Source organism: Echiichthys vipera (genome assembly GCF_963691815.1).
Source record: "Echiichthys vipera genome assembly, chromosome: 4".
Taxonomy (NCBI): domain Eukaryota; kingdom Metazoa; phylum Chordata; class Actinopteri; order Perciformes; family Trachinidae; genus Echiichthys; species Echiichthys vipera.
In genome coordinates, this window is record NC_139829.1 from 8,340,373 (window position 1) to 8,355,127 (window position 14,755).

General features: G+C 38.9%; 1 protein-coding gene across 1 annotated transcript in view; it reads right to left on the reverse strand.

The window, feature by feature from the left end:
• Positions 1-14,755, reverse strand: part of adamts3 (ADAM metallopeptidase with thrombospondin type 1 motif, 3) — a gene marked incomplete at its 3' end in the record, with an annotated part of 147,069 nt that overhangs the window by 38,044 nt on the left and 94,270 nt on the right. Inside the window, exons 9-11 of the mRNA XM_083912903.1 lie at positions 13,403-13,546; positions 8,861-8,993; positions 266-379 (exon numbers count right to left, since the gene is read on the reverse strand). Of these exons, the coding sequence (XP_083769029.1) occupies positions 266-379; positions 8,861-8,993; positions 13,403-13,546 (391 nt within the window). The remainder of the gene's footprint in view (positions 1-265; positions 380-8,860; positions 8,994-13,402; positions 13,547-14,755) is intronic.

Below are 14,755 nucleotides of genomic sequence, written 5' to 3' on the forward strand. Positions count from 1 at the left end.
CCAGTTTGGTTTGGAACGACTTGACAGACAAGCCCATCCAACACCTTTAGTGGCTGTGAAGCCAGATGTTCTCAGAAGAGTGGAGGCCCGTGGTTTTCAATAATCACATATTGATGTAATGTTGACGCTGACTGATTTGTGACGAAACTCAGGTTTTGAAATGTTTATTATTTGTGTTATGATGAAGAGAAAACTTCTGTTCGTTTGCTATTGTGTTTATTATCACCTGTCCACATACTACTGGCCATGTTGTAGACAAACTTACTTTTCCGGGAGCACACTCGGTCCCATCGAGAGGCGGCCCCTTCTTGGTTTTGCAAAAGTAAGGGTTGTCCGGGTGACTGCACCACAGCTGCTTACATGGGTCAAATGTACGAAACTGAAACACAGAAAAGAGGTTTTTTTTTTTTTACGATTGCTTGAACCCCACATTAACATCGCTGGTTTCCTATCATCAGATCTTTTTCACATTTAATATTAAGAAAGATAAGAAAATGTTAATCATAAAAAAAAAAAACGATTGCTTGAGCGTGATTTTTAAAACCTTACTTTGTCAAAATACTACATACAATTCACACAACTACACACATGAGTAGCAGCTTATCTCTTCACCTACTCCCCTTTCATCCTTTTCCTGCAACACTGCCTACCGTCTTGCTGAAGACAGGTACTCTCACCTTTGGTCTCTTTGTAATGCTTACAAGTCTTCCTCAAGTACCGCACTTTTGAACGGCTGTGCCTTGAAATGTGTCGTAGTGTGTTTGTGTGTTTCTGTAGTGTGGTAAATGTAAACTCGTGTTACTCATTACTCTACTGTTGAACTGGGATATCAGATTTTTATTACAATTATTCATATCATTCTACCACATCCACTCCTATAACTATTAGTGATATTTCTATTATTATTACTGCTGCTATTCATGCCATTCCAGTATATCAACTGCAATAATTATTATCTGCCATATTTATATTTTTATGATAGTTAGTTAATGTTATTATTGTGTTTGCTGGGTATCTCTGTGTCTCTCCGTATCTGTCCCTCTCTCCCAACCGATCAAGACTGTCTGATGTTGCTGGCTGTTAAAATGAAGGTTTTTGTCACCACTGTTGCTGTTTGCTCATGTAAATCATAAATAAATCATAGTGTGGTAAAGTGTCCTGACATTATGTTTTTTTATGATTGTACACTATAAATACACTTGAATTGCTATAAATTTAGAGGTATCACTTATTTCAAAGAAAGTTTTGACCTGTGAACTAAACTTTATCACCCACTGTGCACTGATGCAATGAAGGCTCAATGTGGGTCTGACAAATAAAACAAACGCAATTATGTTGTATAGTCTAAAAGGAGAGGCAGATTCACTCAAAAAAACAATTCAAGTATTCCACAGTCCTTTACATCTGGCACCCTGCATGCCTAATGTTGTTTATGAGTGTTATGAGCTTCACTAAGTACTTAAGCTGAGTGGATAAAGGTTTTCTCTGGAAACAGCTTATTGTTCACCTCCTCTCCAGAAGAACAGGCCGGACTGATTTCAGAGAACTCAAAAATTGGCTTTCATAATCACTATATAACAAGAGGCTTTGTGAACAACAGGAGCCCTACAATTACCACCACAACATGTTGCTTTTCAACAGGTTGAAATAGGCAATCTCTTTCTGGCTCACATTACTCTCTTCGTCATGGAGCTCTTTCTCATCTTTAGCTTCAGACTGCAGATATTGCTCTTCTATATCAAGAGGAGAGATCAGATAACCCCACTGTAACCAGCATTGTTATATATGCGTAAAATAAAGTATTTTATTAACCACCTTCCTCGTTTATATTGCTATCCTTGTTTTCCACTCCATGTGCGTACTGGTGCACTGGAGCTGATCTTTCTACCACAACCTGACACTAATACTGTACACTGCAGTTCAAACTACAGTACTTTCACTTTCATCAGATAGCTGTACTGTTCACACTACAAAACCTGCTGTCTTGTAATCAGGATTCATGAGGTCATCAAACAAAGAAGAAAAAGAAAAGAAGTGTTGTCGTTTTCACACTTGAACTGTAGGTGTGGTCACCTGATACATCCACTGTTTCCGCATGTCTTTACTTGTTATAGCCTGTTTACTCTGGGTGCAACAACAACATGTAGCGGTAAAGTTTCTATTGTTACAGGCGACCTTTTCCCCAGGTGTCCCCTTAAACCAGGGGTAGGCAATTCCGGTACTGGAGAGCCACTGTCCTGCATGTTTAAGGTTTCTCCCTTCCCTAACACACCTGAGTCTAACAATAATCAAACTGTGACAAGCATCAGCTGCTTGATAATGAGCAAATCATTAGAATCCGGTGTGTTAGAGCAGAGAGAAACCTAAAACATGCAGGACAGTGGCTCTCTAGGACCGGAATTGCCCACCCCTGCCTTAACCTGTGCGCTCTCATTGGCTGTAGCTCCCCAGGAGGTAGATACCAGATAGTTCACTAAGTCAAAGGTATTCGTATAGCGCTAACACAGAGTGTAGACTTAGATACAGGCCAACTGAATGCCTGTCTAAACAAATATGGTTTCATCTATCTTTTAAAAGAATCAACTGAAACCACCGACCGGGAGGGTGCAGGTAGAGCGTTCCATAATTTAGGTGCTAAAGACTCAAAAGCTCGATCACTGGGGGACTTAAGGCGGGTGTGTGGGACAGACAGCAAATATAACATACAGTATTTGATCTCAGAGAGCGAGCTGAGGAGTATGGGAGAAGAAGCTCATTCACAAATGCACAAGCCCGCGTGCAATGCTCTATAAATAAGAGTAAGAATCTGAAGAGTTTTGAGTACGGGGGTAATGTGAGACCGCCTATCTGAGTAGTCTTGCGGCAGCGTTCTGGATTGACTGAAGACAATGAAGAGCAGACATACATACATAAGTGAAGAGAAATTTAGCCAGCTAGATATCTTAATGTTTCTGTGAGGCACCAATGAGCCGCTCAGATCCTGCTTTTAAACAGTTCACACAAAAACAGCTCGAGCACCGGGCCAACGCAGAATATCCTCGTACCTGGGGCTCCAAAAAACGGTGCATGAGAAATCAGGGTTTTCAGTCGTGCGGTGCGAACTGACATTAGGGGGAACGTATCTGGATGTGGCCATCAAACCATACCAGGATTCTGTAATTGGCAGATAAATTCTTGTAGGCGGAGCACATTAACGCTTAAACTGACATAAATATTGAACATAATGTGCAGTTGCATGCAAATCTGGATGACACATACCAACCTGTTTGCCAGGAGAAACGTCAATATTGTAAAACGGATTACTCTCAATTATGAAAATGATTTTGGATTTGATTTTGAGGCAAAGAACATGTTTATCGCCAAATGCATTCATATTCACCAAGATAGGGGTCACTGATTTAGAACCGGATTATGAGGACTTGATATAAAGAATAAAAACACTCGAACAACTGAATCCTGCAGGGATTAATAGGAAAATGTCTGCAGCAGCAATGTCTCCTCCTTTAATCTTTGCAGAGGCAAAAAAGACAATTAGCTGGATTTAAGAGGTTTTCTCTAAACAAACAAACAAACAGACAAACAAAAACCTGTTTAGCTTGTGACACAAACAGAATCCACTTGGCTCAAATGTACAGCTGCTCCCATTACTACTACTGCAGCTCTGACTCTCTTGTTTCGTTTACATAAGGTGCAAACAGGCTGGAGTCTGGGAAACCGCCTGCTCTTGTAAGTCGGTCACTTCAGGCTCACTAGGAACGCTGACCTAAATTGTTCTAAATTTAAGGATGCTGCAAGATTACTATGACTCTGTGGTTTATTTTGATTATGACGGGGAAAATGACATTTGGTAGCTACTTATCCTCCCGTATTCGACCCAATTTGAAGTGTGTGTGTGTATGTGTGTGTGTGTGTGTGTGTGTGTGTGTGTGTGTGTGTGTGTGTGTAGTATTTGCAGGAAACAGCTGGAGGATTGGGTTGTTCTAATTCTTCGCTCAGCCGCAGCCGACCAGTGCTCAGTGAATGCTGGTTGGAAATCTCAGCTGGTTTGATAGGAAACAGCAGAAGATCTCCAATGGAATTTTCAATTATAAAAAAGAAAATACCTGCAGCATTCTGTCTCGCTCTGGATCCATACGTTTGTGTGAACGATCTGAAACTTGCCTCCAGCATAGTTTTACCTTTTTTTCTCTTTTTCAGTCGGTACCACTTTACTCCAGAGGTGAATAGAAACAAGGTTATTACATTACTTTGGCAAATCCTTCACATATTTAGAACATAATTTTCAACAGGTGAGATGTCTTGTTAAAATGGATTTTTCAGTAGAAAAGGAAAGTCACCCGCACTGTTCTTGCGCTCAATACATGTATTACCAGATGGCATTCTGGTTAAGACCTGCAGGGATTGAATCATTCATTTGGTGTACTGATTTAGTGAACAGAAATCTCAATTTTTATTAAATATTAAGCTTCTCTCTCGATGAAAAATACTGGGGATGTAAGTCTTTTGTCTAACCTACTCAAGATGAATATTTAAACTAATCTGAAGCAGTGATTTGGTTGTCTGATCTAAATACATATGGTCTGCTTTTGTAAGGCAAACATCTCTGAAAATGCCTGGTAATAATCTGCACAATCGGACAAACAATATAAAGTATCTGCACACCTACTCACGCTTTCTATTTTACAGTACATGGGCACGACAACAAAAAAAAGACTTCCTCAGACCTATTTTTTCTCTCCGTTAAAGCTGTTGCCCTTAAAATGAGGCGAGCACATCTTTAAATGCATGTTGGTGATCATTATATTATATAATATATATGGCAATAAGTGTACAAAAAGCCATATGTGATTCCATTCTTTTGGAGAAAAAAAGCTTAAAAAGAAAAGAAAAAAAGACAATAACTAGAGTTTAGAAGAAGGACGAGGTTCCTGATGCTGTGTTGTTCAGTAAACTTAAGGGGAAACAGTGATGCACTGTACGAAATTCAACACAGAATCAAATTATAGTTCATAAAATCCAGGGAGGATGCCGTCATTTGGTTTGTGTTAAAAACCGGTGTCACATAAGGGCACTACAGCAGGAGAGAGAACACTTTAGTGTTTAAATTTAAATCATTTCAGTACCTCTTCATATTGATTTAATTTGCCAGCACACAGAAATTCAAAAAGAGCTGCCAGTGTTTCCATTTGGGTAATGTCAATAGTGAGAGATCATTGCTGTAATGCTGTGTTTTCCTGCAGCTTTTAGTATATTTCTGGTACCAGCCTGTCTCAGAGTAAGAAGCACAATAAACCTAATTTATCAAATTGCAGACACCATGAATCTCTTATCCTCCTAAATTTACTTATATTGCATTTTTAAATGGGCAATAGTCAGGACAACTAACCAGCTGACAGTCCAGTATTTTTATCTGCTATTAATGGAGCCTTGTGGTAGTTCGGGCTGGCACAAAAGTCCTGTTATAGTCACATAATCCATAAATTACTCAATCACATATGTCTTATCTCTTACAGTAAACTCTCTGACGGTTGCATCATATTCTAGCTCCATACACCCACCCTGAGCTGTGCTACACCACAGCCTGCTGTCAGCAGTCCAACTCCCTAACACTGCATTCACATTTATGTACATATATGTTCACGTCCATCAAATATATATTAGAAAGGAAATACAGAAACTGCATTGATGTAAAATAATTCTTATTGAGGTAAATCTGATTTATCATGACACAGATTGTATCATATTATCCCGGCCTCTGATTCTGTTGAATCCCTCGGAGGAATTGAATTAACAGCTGTTTTCTTTCTCTTCCCAGGAGCTTCATGACACCTCCCTGTATGCACTGGAAAACAGTGAACAGAGACATGTTGCTGATGTGTACCAGCGTGAACACTCTCCAGCTAAGCCAATGGGTGGGAGGAAACTAGAACAGCCTTTATAGAACCAACAGGACATGCAGCCCACAAAGGGCTGGAAATAAAGATGTTTTTGTGCTGCAAGATCTAAAAGCTCATCCGCTGTGCATCCATTGTTAATTTGGCCGAAGATGTCTGACTTCTGACTGCTTGGCCATTATCTGAGGTTGGAGTTGTAAACACAAGGTGAGCCTTCGGGGTAAAGGCTTACCTGACACAGCAGCCAAATTATAGCGATAACATGAGATCATGGGTTCACATCTTGTCAGGCACCAGGCAATGCCTTTGTGTTTTAGCGCAAAAGACAAAACGGGCATTTTTGATGGAAAATATGTTTTCTTTCTTGTCTTGATAGTTTTCGGCAAGAGTTTGACTGACAGATGGTTCATCCAAACACCTGCAAGGTATTTAGTCAAAACGCCTGCCCTTCTCCAAACAGTTTCCAATGATGGTTCTCAGACGGTTCCGTGTTATAAACCATCTGATGGTCTGAGGTTCGGTTAAGGCAGTTTTATCTGCTGACCTTGGCAATGACAGGACTCATTTGTGCTGTTGGAGGTGCTAGAAGTGAATCAGTTATGCTGTTCTATATCTCACCATCATGTTTGTTAACTGTGAATATCTACATTTATTTATGTTTCGATTTTTGTTCAAGATAATTGAATGAAGATGACAGCGAGCATGTACTGCTCGTGCATTTCACAACACAAGCCAGCATTCACCCATTAACACAAAGGCTGCCATGCAAGGTGCCAATACAAGAGCACTTTGATATGTAGGCTGCACGGGCCAGGGTCCGAGCCACCAAGCTTCTAGCTATTAGTGGAGGACTGCACTACCTCCTGAGCCACAGCCGCGGGGTAAACACGCTGTTAGCAAACATTTTTTGTCAGGCTGTACTTCTCAGTACAGATCCAGTCTTTACAGCTGGCAAATAAAAGGTCAGGAAGGAGTGTTTGTTTCAGCCCACACTGAGAGGAGGTGGGATGGGCAATGGCCACAAATGGAAGGTAAATACAGTTGATTAAATTTACTTAACTACTTAAACTACTACTAATTATATCAATTGTATGCTTTTTTTCCCTGCCAGTACATTTAAATGGGAAATATACCAGTTGTCATTTCAAGTTACTTTACAGATAAGGATAGAAATAATGATCACTTTATAAAACATGATGCATCATTATAGTTTTAACTTTCAAAATAAATATATTACCCCCACTTTAACACAAAAATTAGAATACTTTTAAACAAAACTAAATTTTGAATGTAGGACTTTGACTAACTGTAATGGAGTACAGTATTTTAACATAGTGGTATACAGTATATATATCAATATGATGAAGTTTGTAGCTTGGGACTAATAGCTGCCTTTTTCTCTTTCTTTTATTTAATGCTGGGTAGGTGGCGTACAGTGACTTTATCAGGGATTTGCCACTGACAACAGCTGTCTGCTGTATAAAGACACAAGGCCACTGAGAGCGAGACCACACAATAAAGCTGAAGTTATAAAGTAAGGAGAAAAAAAAGACTGAGCTAAAAAGAAGCTAAAATGCTCGGTACAACTGAGGAGAACTGCAGAGTCGTCAAAGAGCAACTTCTTTTCAGTACCTTTCAGACATTTGATGCTTTACTCTCACTATAGGAAAGCTTAGAGAGAGAGAGGCGCTACACTTTAATATAAAAAAATATACATATTGTAGCAGCTTTAAGAAAAACTTCTTAATACTTCTACCACTGTTAATGGCTCTGGAGTTTTATCAAATGCTGAGCTGCTTTAGAAAAACTGAATTACATTTCCTCTGCAGTGGCTGAGCAGTTTTGGTTTGGGAAAGTGAAATATAATGAGAACCCATGTATAAAAAGTACCTTAAACTAACCTTCTGAATAATTTGCAAAGAGAAAAGTGTCTGGGTAAACTGAAAGGTCCAGCAGGAAGGTATTAAACCTGATAGCTGGCTGCCTGACCTCCTGGTAGATTTGTATACTGAAATCAAAGGAAGCAGCAATTATGTCAAGTGGCCAGTTATCCAGGAGTCCTTCTGTCCAAATCCAAAATGCTTTTGACGGACATTTCAAAATCATTGCAAGTTTGGAGGGTTTTTTTTTTTTTACTTTATAAATGACAGACAAAAAACAGAAAAAGGTCTTGAAAGGGCATGATGTTTTCTGCATGACATGGTTAGATGGACCTCATCATCAAATCTATTACACATCAAGTACTTCGATTTCTGCCTTTTTAACCTCACCTTTGCAGCCTGTACTCTGAACGACTTTCAGTAGAAGTCCAAAATAAAGAGCTCCTTTTCACACTTCAACATTGAACCAGTCCTGATGAGAAAATATTCTGACAAAGAATGGCTTAAGAAGGTGCTCCTAACCCAAGAAGCAAATACCCTATTAATTTCCGGAGTCTTGGGTGATGGATAGAACTTTTTCTTTCTGTAATATCAAGGCTTTAATTAGCATCTTTACTCATCCCTTTCATAAAAAGCAACATTAATTATAAGTCAGTGTAGATCAAGGTAATGAGGTGATAGCAGAAGAAAAGTTGTGCAGATGACAGAAAATAGTCTGAATATTTATCACACATCTGCAGAGAACTAGCAGGATAGCAGGTGTGTAAAGTAAGCAGATGTCCGTTTGAAGTTCTCACTTATCTAGCAACAGATTCGGCTCCTATGCTGATATTTAGAAGTCAGTTCCTCAGAAAGCTGCTGACATCATCTGCTGTGCATCTTTCTGTAAAAAAAAAGGCTCACCAGATATTCTCTGCCCTTCTTAAATACCATTTCTTTCTTAGATCTATCAGTAAAAGTGAATGGATTCTTTCCTCTTTTCTCTGCCAAGTTTCACTTAAAGGCATATTTTTTTCCAAGGGAACAGGGTGAACACTGGGCAGGTAGCACCCGTCCACTAAAAGGAAGCCTGAGGGTTGAACTCACTGAAGTGCAAATCTTATAGCCCACTCCAAAGTCGAATCGACACTGCTCATCCATCGAGTAGTTGATGCCAGGAAGTTCAGGAAGCTGCGGCCAGTCGTGTTTGAAAGGGTCATCCAAGAGACAGTCGTATGTGCTGAAAGAACAGGTGATTCTGAAATCAGACACTAAACACAGGCTCATTATTTTTTATCATCATTAAGACATTAAGGTGTTTTTCCAAATGGATTTGTGGCATGGGGCCTGTATTTATCTGGAATGCCGAGAAAACCAGGCTGTGAAACAGGCTTATATTACAGACAAACATTTATCTCTACTTCCCAGCTTTATAAGGATATTTCATCATAATATAGATCATATTTTCGAAATGAGTGAATTAATTAAATGCATTTTTTGCTACGGTTCGACGTTTTTAACTCATACCGTGTCTATCTACTGTTCAGTAAAATGTATATTTCAAAGAATTAAGTCCATCAGTGCAACAAATAGACTTGTCAAACTCACTTTAACAAGAAATGTTTTTCATTTAACTCTTTATGCACGGATGTTTCAAATTCAAACCCTCCACTCAAAGGGCTTAAAGGCCTTGATTGTAAAACATCTGGAGGGAGTGCCAAGTTGCATCAACAGTCATTAAAGATTGGCAGAAGTATGCAAATTTTGGTTCAGTAGCAATGGGAAACACAGGACTGCTGTTGAACTGATGGAGTTATTGCTGTGGAAGTTTTTATTACTTATTAATTATGTGTGAGCCCTCGTTGTACAGATAATTCCACCCCCTCAGTGTTTTTACTGGGACTTTATTTGAGACGCGACCACCGTTGAATACTGGCTTTTATTTTAATTTATTTTAATGTTCAAGCATCAGCCTGCTTGAGCTTTGGGGTTACAAACGGACCAAAAAGAAAGCCATGTTTTGAAAATAGAAAGCAGATGAAACGCATTTCAGCTCAAAGTGAGCAGCAAGACATTTTAAAATTTCTTTTGTTCTGCGGCTCCTAATTGTTCACTTGAGGTGGCACAGCTAAACCCCCGCTCAAAGAAAGACGTGTACAGTTATTTAAACACCTCATAAATTTCATCGCAGCCGCTTCACCAAGTGTTTTCCTTTACTTTTAGAACCAAAACTTTCATGTCTATCATCCTTCATTATCACACCGTTACACTTTGATATTGATGTGTCTCTGCAATGGAGCCGCTGAAGACGACCCACAGCAGCTCTATAAAAAACACAGAGTGCTGTATGGTGATTGACTGCATATTGTCATTCGTATCTCATTTAATTTCTTTCTTTTTCTTCTTCATGTTTCATGTTATTCTCTAGTGTTCATTCACTACTGAACGTTTCCTGTTAAAACTGATTTTTGTGCAGCTAAATCAAAAGCCTGAATGTAGGTACTGTAAAGTTGGTTTCCAAGAAAATACAGATAAACGTTTCTTCTCACCTTACTTTAATGCAAACAATGTAACACACTGTAGTGGTTAATGTTACCTCATCTGTGTTTATTTTATCATCTGTAGCACAGATTTCAGAGAAACTTTGTCGAAAGTTTGACCTTCAGGTAAGGACGAAGGGTTTATATACTTATAAATATACACCATTTATATATATATTATATATACCATTTATAAAGCACTTTATATATTTGACTCCTGGGGTCCGTTTCACAAAGCAGGTTCAACAAACTCTGAGTCTAACCCTGAACTCTGAGTTGATCTACTCTGAGATAGGAAACTCTGAGTTTTCGGTTTCAGAGCAGCTGATTTGCGTTAGGTTGATCAACTCAGAGTAGTTTGACCTGGAGTTAAGCGCGTGCACCACAAGTAAAAAAAGACAGCATCAATGGAGCCCTGATTCGACGAGTCACCAGGGCAATGGGGAAGGGGAGGGCTATGCTATAAACTGCAACTGTAAATATTAATGCGCTCATACGGTGAGTTTGAGCATGTTTACACCGCTGCAGCAGGAAAAGAGAGGGAGACGGTGCGGGAGGACATTGCTGCTCGGGTCAGTGCGTAAGTTTAAATGTAGTCCTTTGCAATCACAATAATATCACAGGGGAAACTGCTTGAGTGGGAGCCTATTAATTTATTTAATTTAGGTGCTTCACACGAGGGAGAAGCGCACTTGGCAGCAGCTTAAGATGAAACATAAAAACATTGTTCAAACAGGTAAAACATCGGCACAACCTCATTGTGACGCCTCATTTTGAGCATGTTTTACATGGTAAAGTAAATATTCCCGTAAGTGGCTGTTTTATATGTTGTATAAAAAACTCCCATTTGCAAAAAAACGCAGCGCAACACACAATATCTGCTCTGATATAAGAGCATTACTGGTTGTTAATGTTGGAAATGTAAGGACGGATGAGGTTGTGTATGTAAATGGTGGACTGTGATGAAACGGTGTTGTGCGTATTCAGCACCCCTGCCGTGAAAATGCACCCCCTCGCATTATAGGTGATATTCTGGATCAGAAGGCTGTTGTTTCCACCTATAGGAGTAGTTTATTTACAGGTAACCCAATTAAAAACACACATGTTTGAACCTATGAATTGCAAGAAAAGCTGGGATTATAATTAGGAAACGCTGAGTCAAATTCATTCAACTTGCTCAAAAGATCCATTTCATTCATTAAGTAAATATGGCTGCAGTATATTTCCACAGAACATACAAAAAGGTGTTGTATTGTGTTCCCTATTATCCAAGTTTGTGACTTTAAACTCTTTAAAATAGTTTAATGACTGTTAGTAACCACTCTTCTGGCCGTTGTGGGTTACCAGGATATATATATATATATATATATATATATATATATATATATATATATATATAAACTACTCCTATAGGTCGAAACAACAGCCTTCTGATCCAGAATATCACCTATAATGCCAGGGGGCACATTTCAAGGCAGGAGTGCTGAATGGCACAACAACTACGGTACCGCTGGAAATGCAAGGACGTCTATGCGCCGTCTGATAATCATCTCCCGAAGAATATTTAAGTCTCTGTGCAGTAATGCTGCACCTTCATCCACGGGATCGTTATCAAAAGGACATGCCATGGTAGTGGGAATATTCACCACCTAATATAACTTCTAAAAAAACTCCCTTTTGCAAAAAAACGCAGCGCAACACACAATATCTGCTGTGATATGAGAGCATGACTTTGGTTGTTAATGTTGGAAATGTAAAGACGGATGAGGTTGTGTATGTAAATGATAGACAGTGACGTGAAACGGTACCGCTCAAAAAGAGAATTGCCTGGAAAAGCAAGCGCATCTATAATCAATAGTCTGATAATCATCTCTCGACGAATATTTAATTCTCTGTGCAGTAATGCTGCGCCTTCATCCACGGGATCATTATCAAAAGGACATGCCATGGTAGCGAAATAGTCACCACCTAATATAACTTCTAATGTCTGATTTTTGCAGTGATTTTCTGAAAAAACAGACGGAACTATAGCAGAACTATACTTCGCCAAAACTCGCGTGCTGACTGAATGAATGAGGAAATCAAACACCGTGTGTGGCTGAAAGAGGGCGGAGACAGAGAGAAACTCAAGGTTTTCTGAGAAAAACCTGGTCCCGATCAGGTTAGTTTCAGAGAGCATGTTACCATGGTAACTGACCGAGAGGTTAAGTTACCTCTCTTTGTGAAACTGGCTAGGGTTACCCCTCTCTCTCTGGTTTGAGTAACCTCCCTTTGTGAAACGGAAAACTCAGAGTTTCCCTCATTTCAGGGTTAACAGACTCAGAGTTTTCACTAAACCTGCTTTGTGAAATGGACCCGAGCTGTAAAAGGTTAAATAAAATGGAATGTGTCTTTTTTCAACACTTCCACCTACAAATTCTGTACAAGCTTTTGTTTTCTTGCTAAAGCAACATGATTCATTCATATTCACGAATGTGACTCTTTTTTCTTCTTTTGTGTTTTTTCTGTGTAATAACTTTATCCACCACTTAAGTGTAATAATTGAATCTTACTGCTTATTTATTTCATATACAGTCAAACATATTTTATCTTATACATTTACTCTACATTTAACTTATCTGATTTAACTTTCTGTGAATTTTATTTGACCTGTATTCTTACATCTACCTCATATATATTTGACTTAAAGTTTATTGCTTACTGTTTATTGTTTTTTTTTATACTTTCTGTATTTATTTAGCTAAGAGTTTATTGATTATCCTATAGTGTATTTTTTGTAAGCTGCTGGAAACTCAATTTACTTGCCTGAGTCATCCCAAAGGGATCAATAAAGAGAAGTCTAAGTCTAAGTTTTATATTCCCAGGAAGAATTTAGGTATTGTCTAAAAAAAAATAATTGTGGTAGCCATTCAGCATGATTGTGTATAGTGTGTGTGTATTTTTAAGCAGATCCAGATGAAAAATATCTCTGATGGTGTGGCCCTGGTAGAGATTCTTAATAAAGCTTGATGGACTCTTCAACCATTCAATATCATATTTTCAACCCTTTCAGCTCCATTCATTTAGGCTGCAGTTTTGTCATGAATTCTAATATGATCAATGAACTCACTGGATGTATCTCTTCAGCTCCTGTCCGCTGCACATGGACCAGTGGTATCGATGGAAGGCCGCCTGAACCAGAGGAGCCATCACGCTTCCCATCGCAGTTTCGTCCCCACAGCGGTTTCCTTGGCCGTCGTGCTCCATGCCCAACCTGTTCCCATAAAGAGACAAGCAAACATTTACAAAACTGCAGGACATTAAAATAAGCCAATGTGTAGGAAGGAGATTTAAGTAAATAGGGCGTTAGTATACCATTCACTCATAACACAAAATCTCAGATGATCTCTCAGTGGCAAGAAGTGGAAAATAACATACTATTTTATTTATTAAAAAAAATAAAGATACTAAAGATTTATGATCATTTACATTCAGTTTAGGTTATGTTATTCTCAAAAGATAGAAATCTGCTTCCTTCAAGCATCAGAAGTTTTTAGTAAGCAGATAATTACCGTAGATATTACCTTCATCTATTAAGAGGAACCTACTGTAAATGTCCATTTTAAATGCCTGGACTAGTAAAGAAACTGTATCTGTACATTAGTATTACCATGGCGGTCAGATATAGGTTCATCCATACACACGGGCAATTTCAGATCACACAATCATCTGCGCTTTATTGCAACTGATGATGTGGATTTATCATGTCGGTTGTCACAAGACCAACAATGAAATATTTTATAAGAAGCATTGTTGTTCCAGACAGAAAGTGAATCCCATACATCATGAATAACAAGGTGTCTTGTACTGATATATTACAGGGATATATTTGCTATGCACCTGCTACTTTTCTCTTCACTTTAGGAGCCAGAGTCAGTGAAGTTTGGTACAGCATGGGAACACACTCAGTGTCAGCAGCACAACATACTCACTCAATGCCCCCCCCCCACACACACACACACACACACACACACACACGATTAGCACATGGGTTTAATGGTAGTTTAGCTTTTGAACTCTCACATATCTGCAATCATAAAGTCCTGTGGTTGGTCTACAACAGAGTGCAACTGAACCTGGACTGATAACCGTCATTTTGGCGGTTGTTTAGTTCCCACTAGACGGGGAATAAAAAGCTTTCACAGGTGTGAGGTTTGAAGGCTCTCATTAAGTAATACATCATTCTACCAAAACCTTCCCATCTGGGGGCTGGTATTTACACACACACATACACACACACACACACACACACACACACACACACACACACACACACACAAAAATTAAATTCTTAATCTTGAGGACTTTAGAGAAAATGTCCATTGCCTCGGCAGCACCTAGCTTTAAACTTTAAAACTTTACAATTAATTAGAGACATTTAGGCCTTGATTTGTTTGGAACTTCTTAATCAAGTATTCAACTG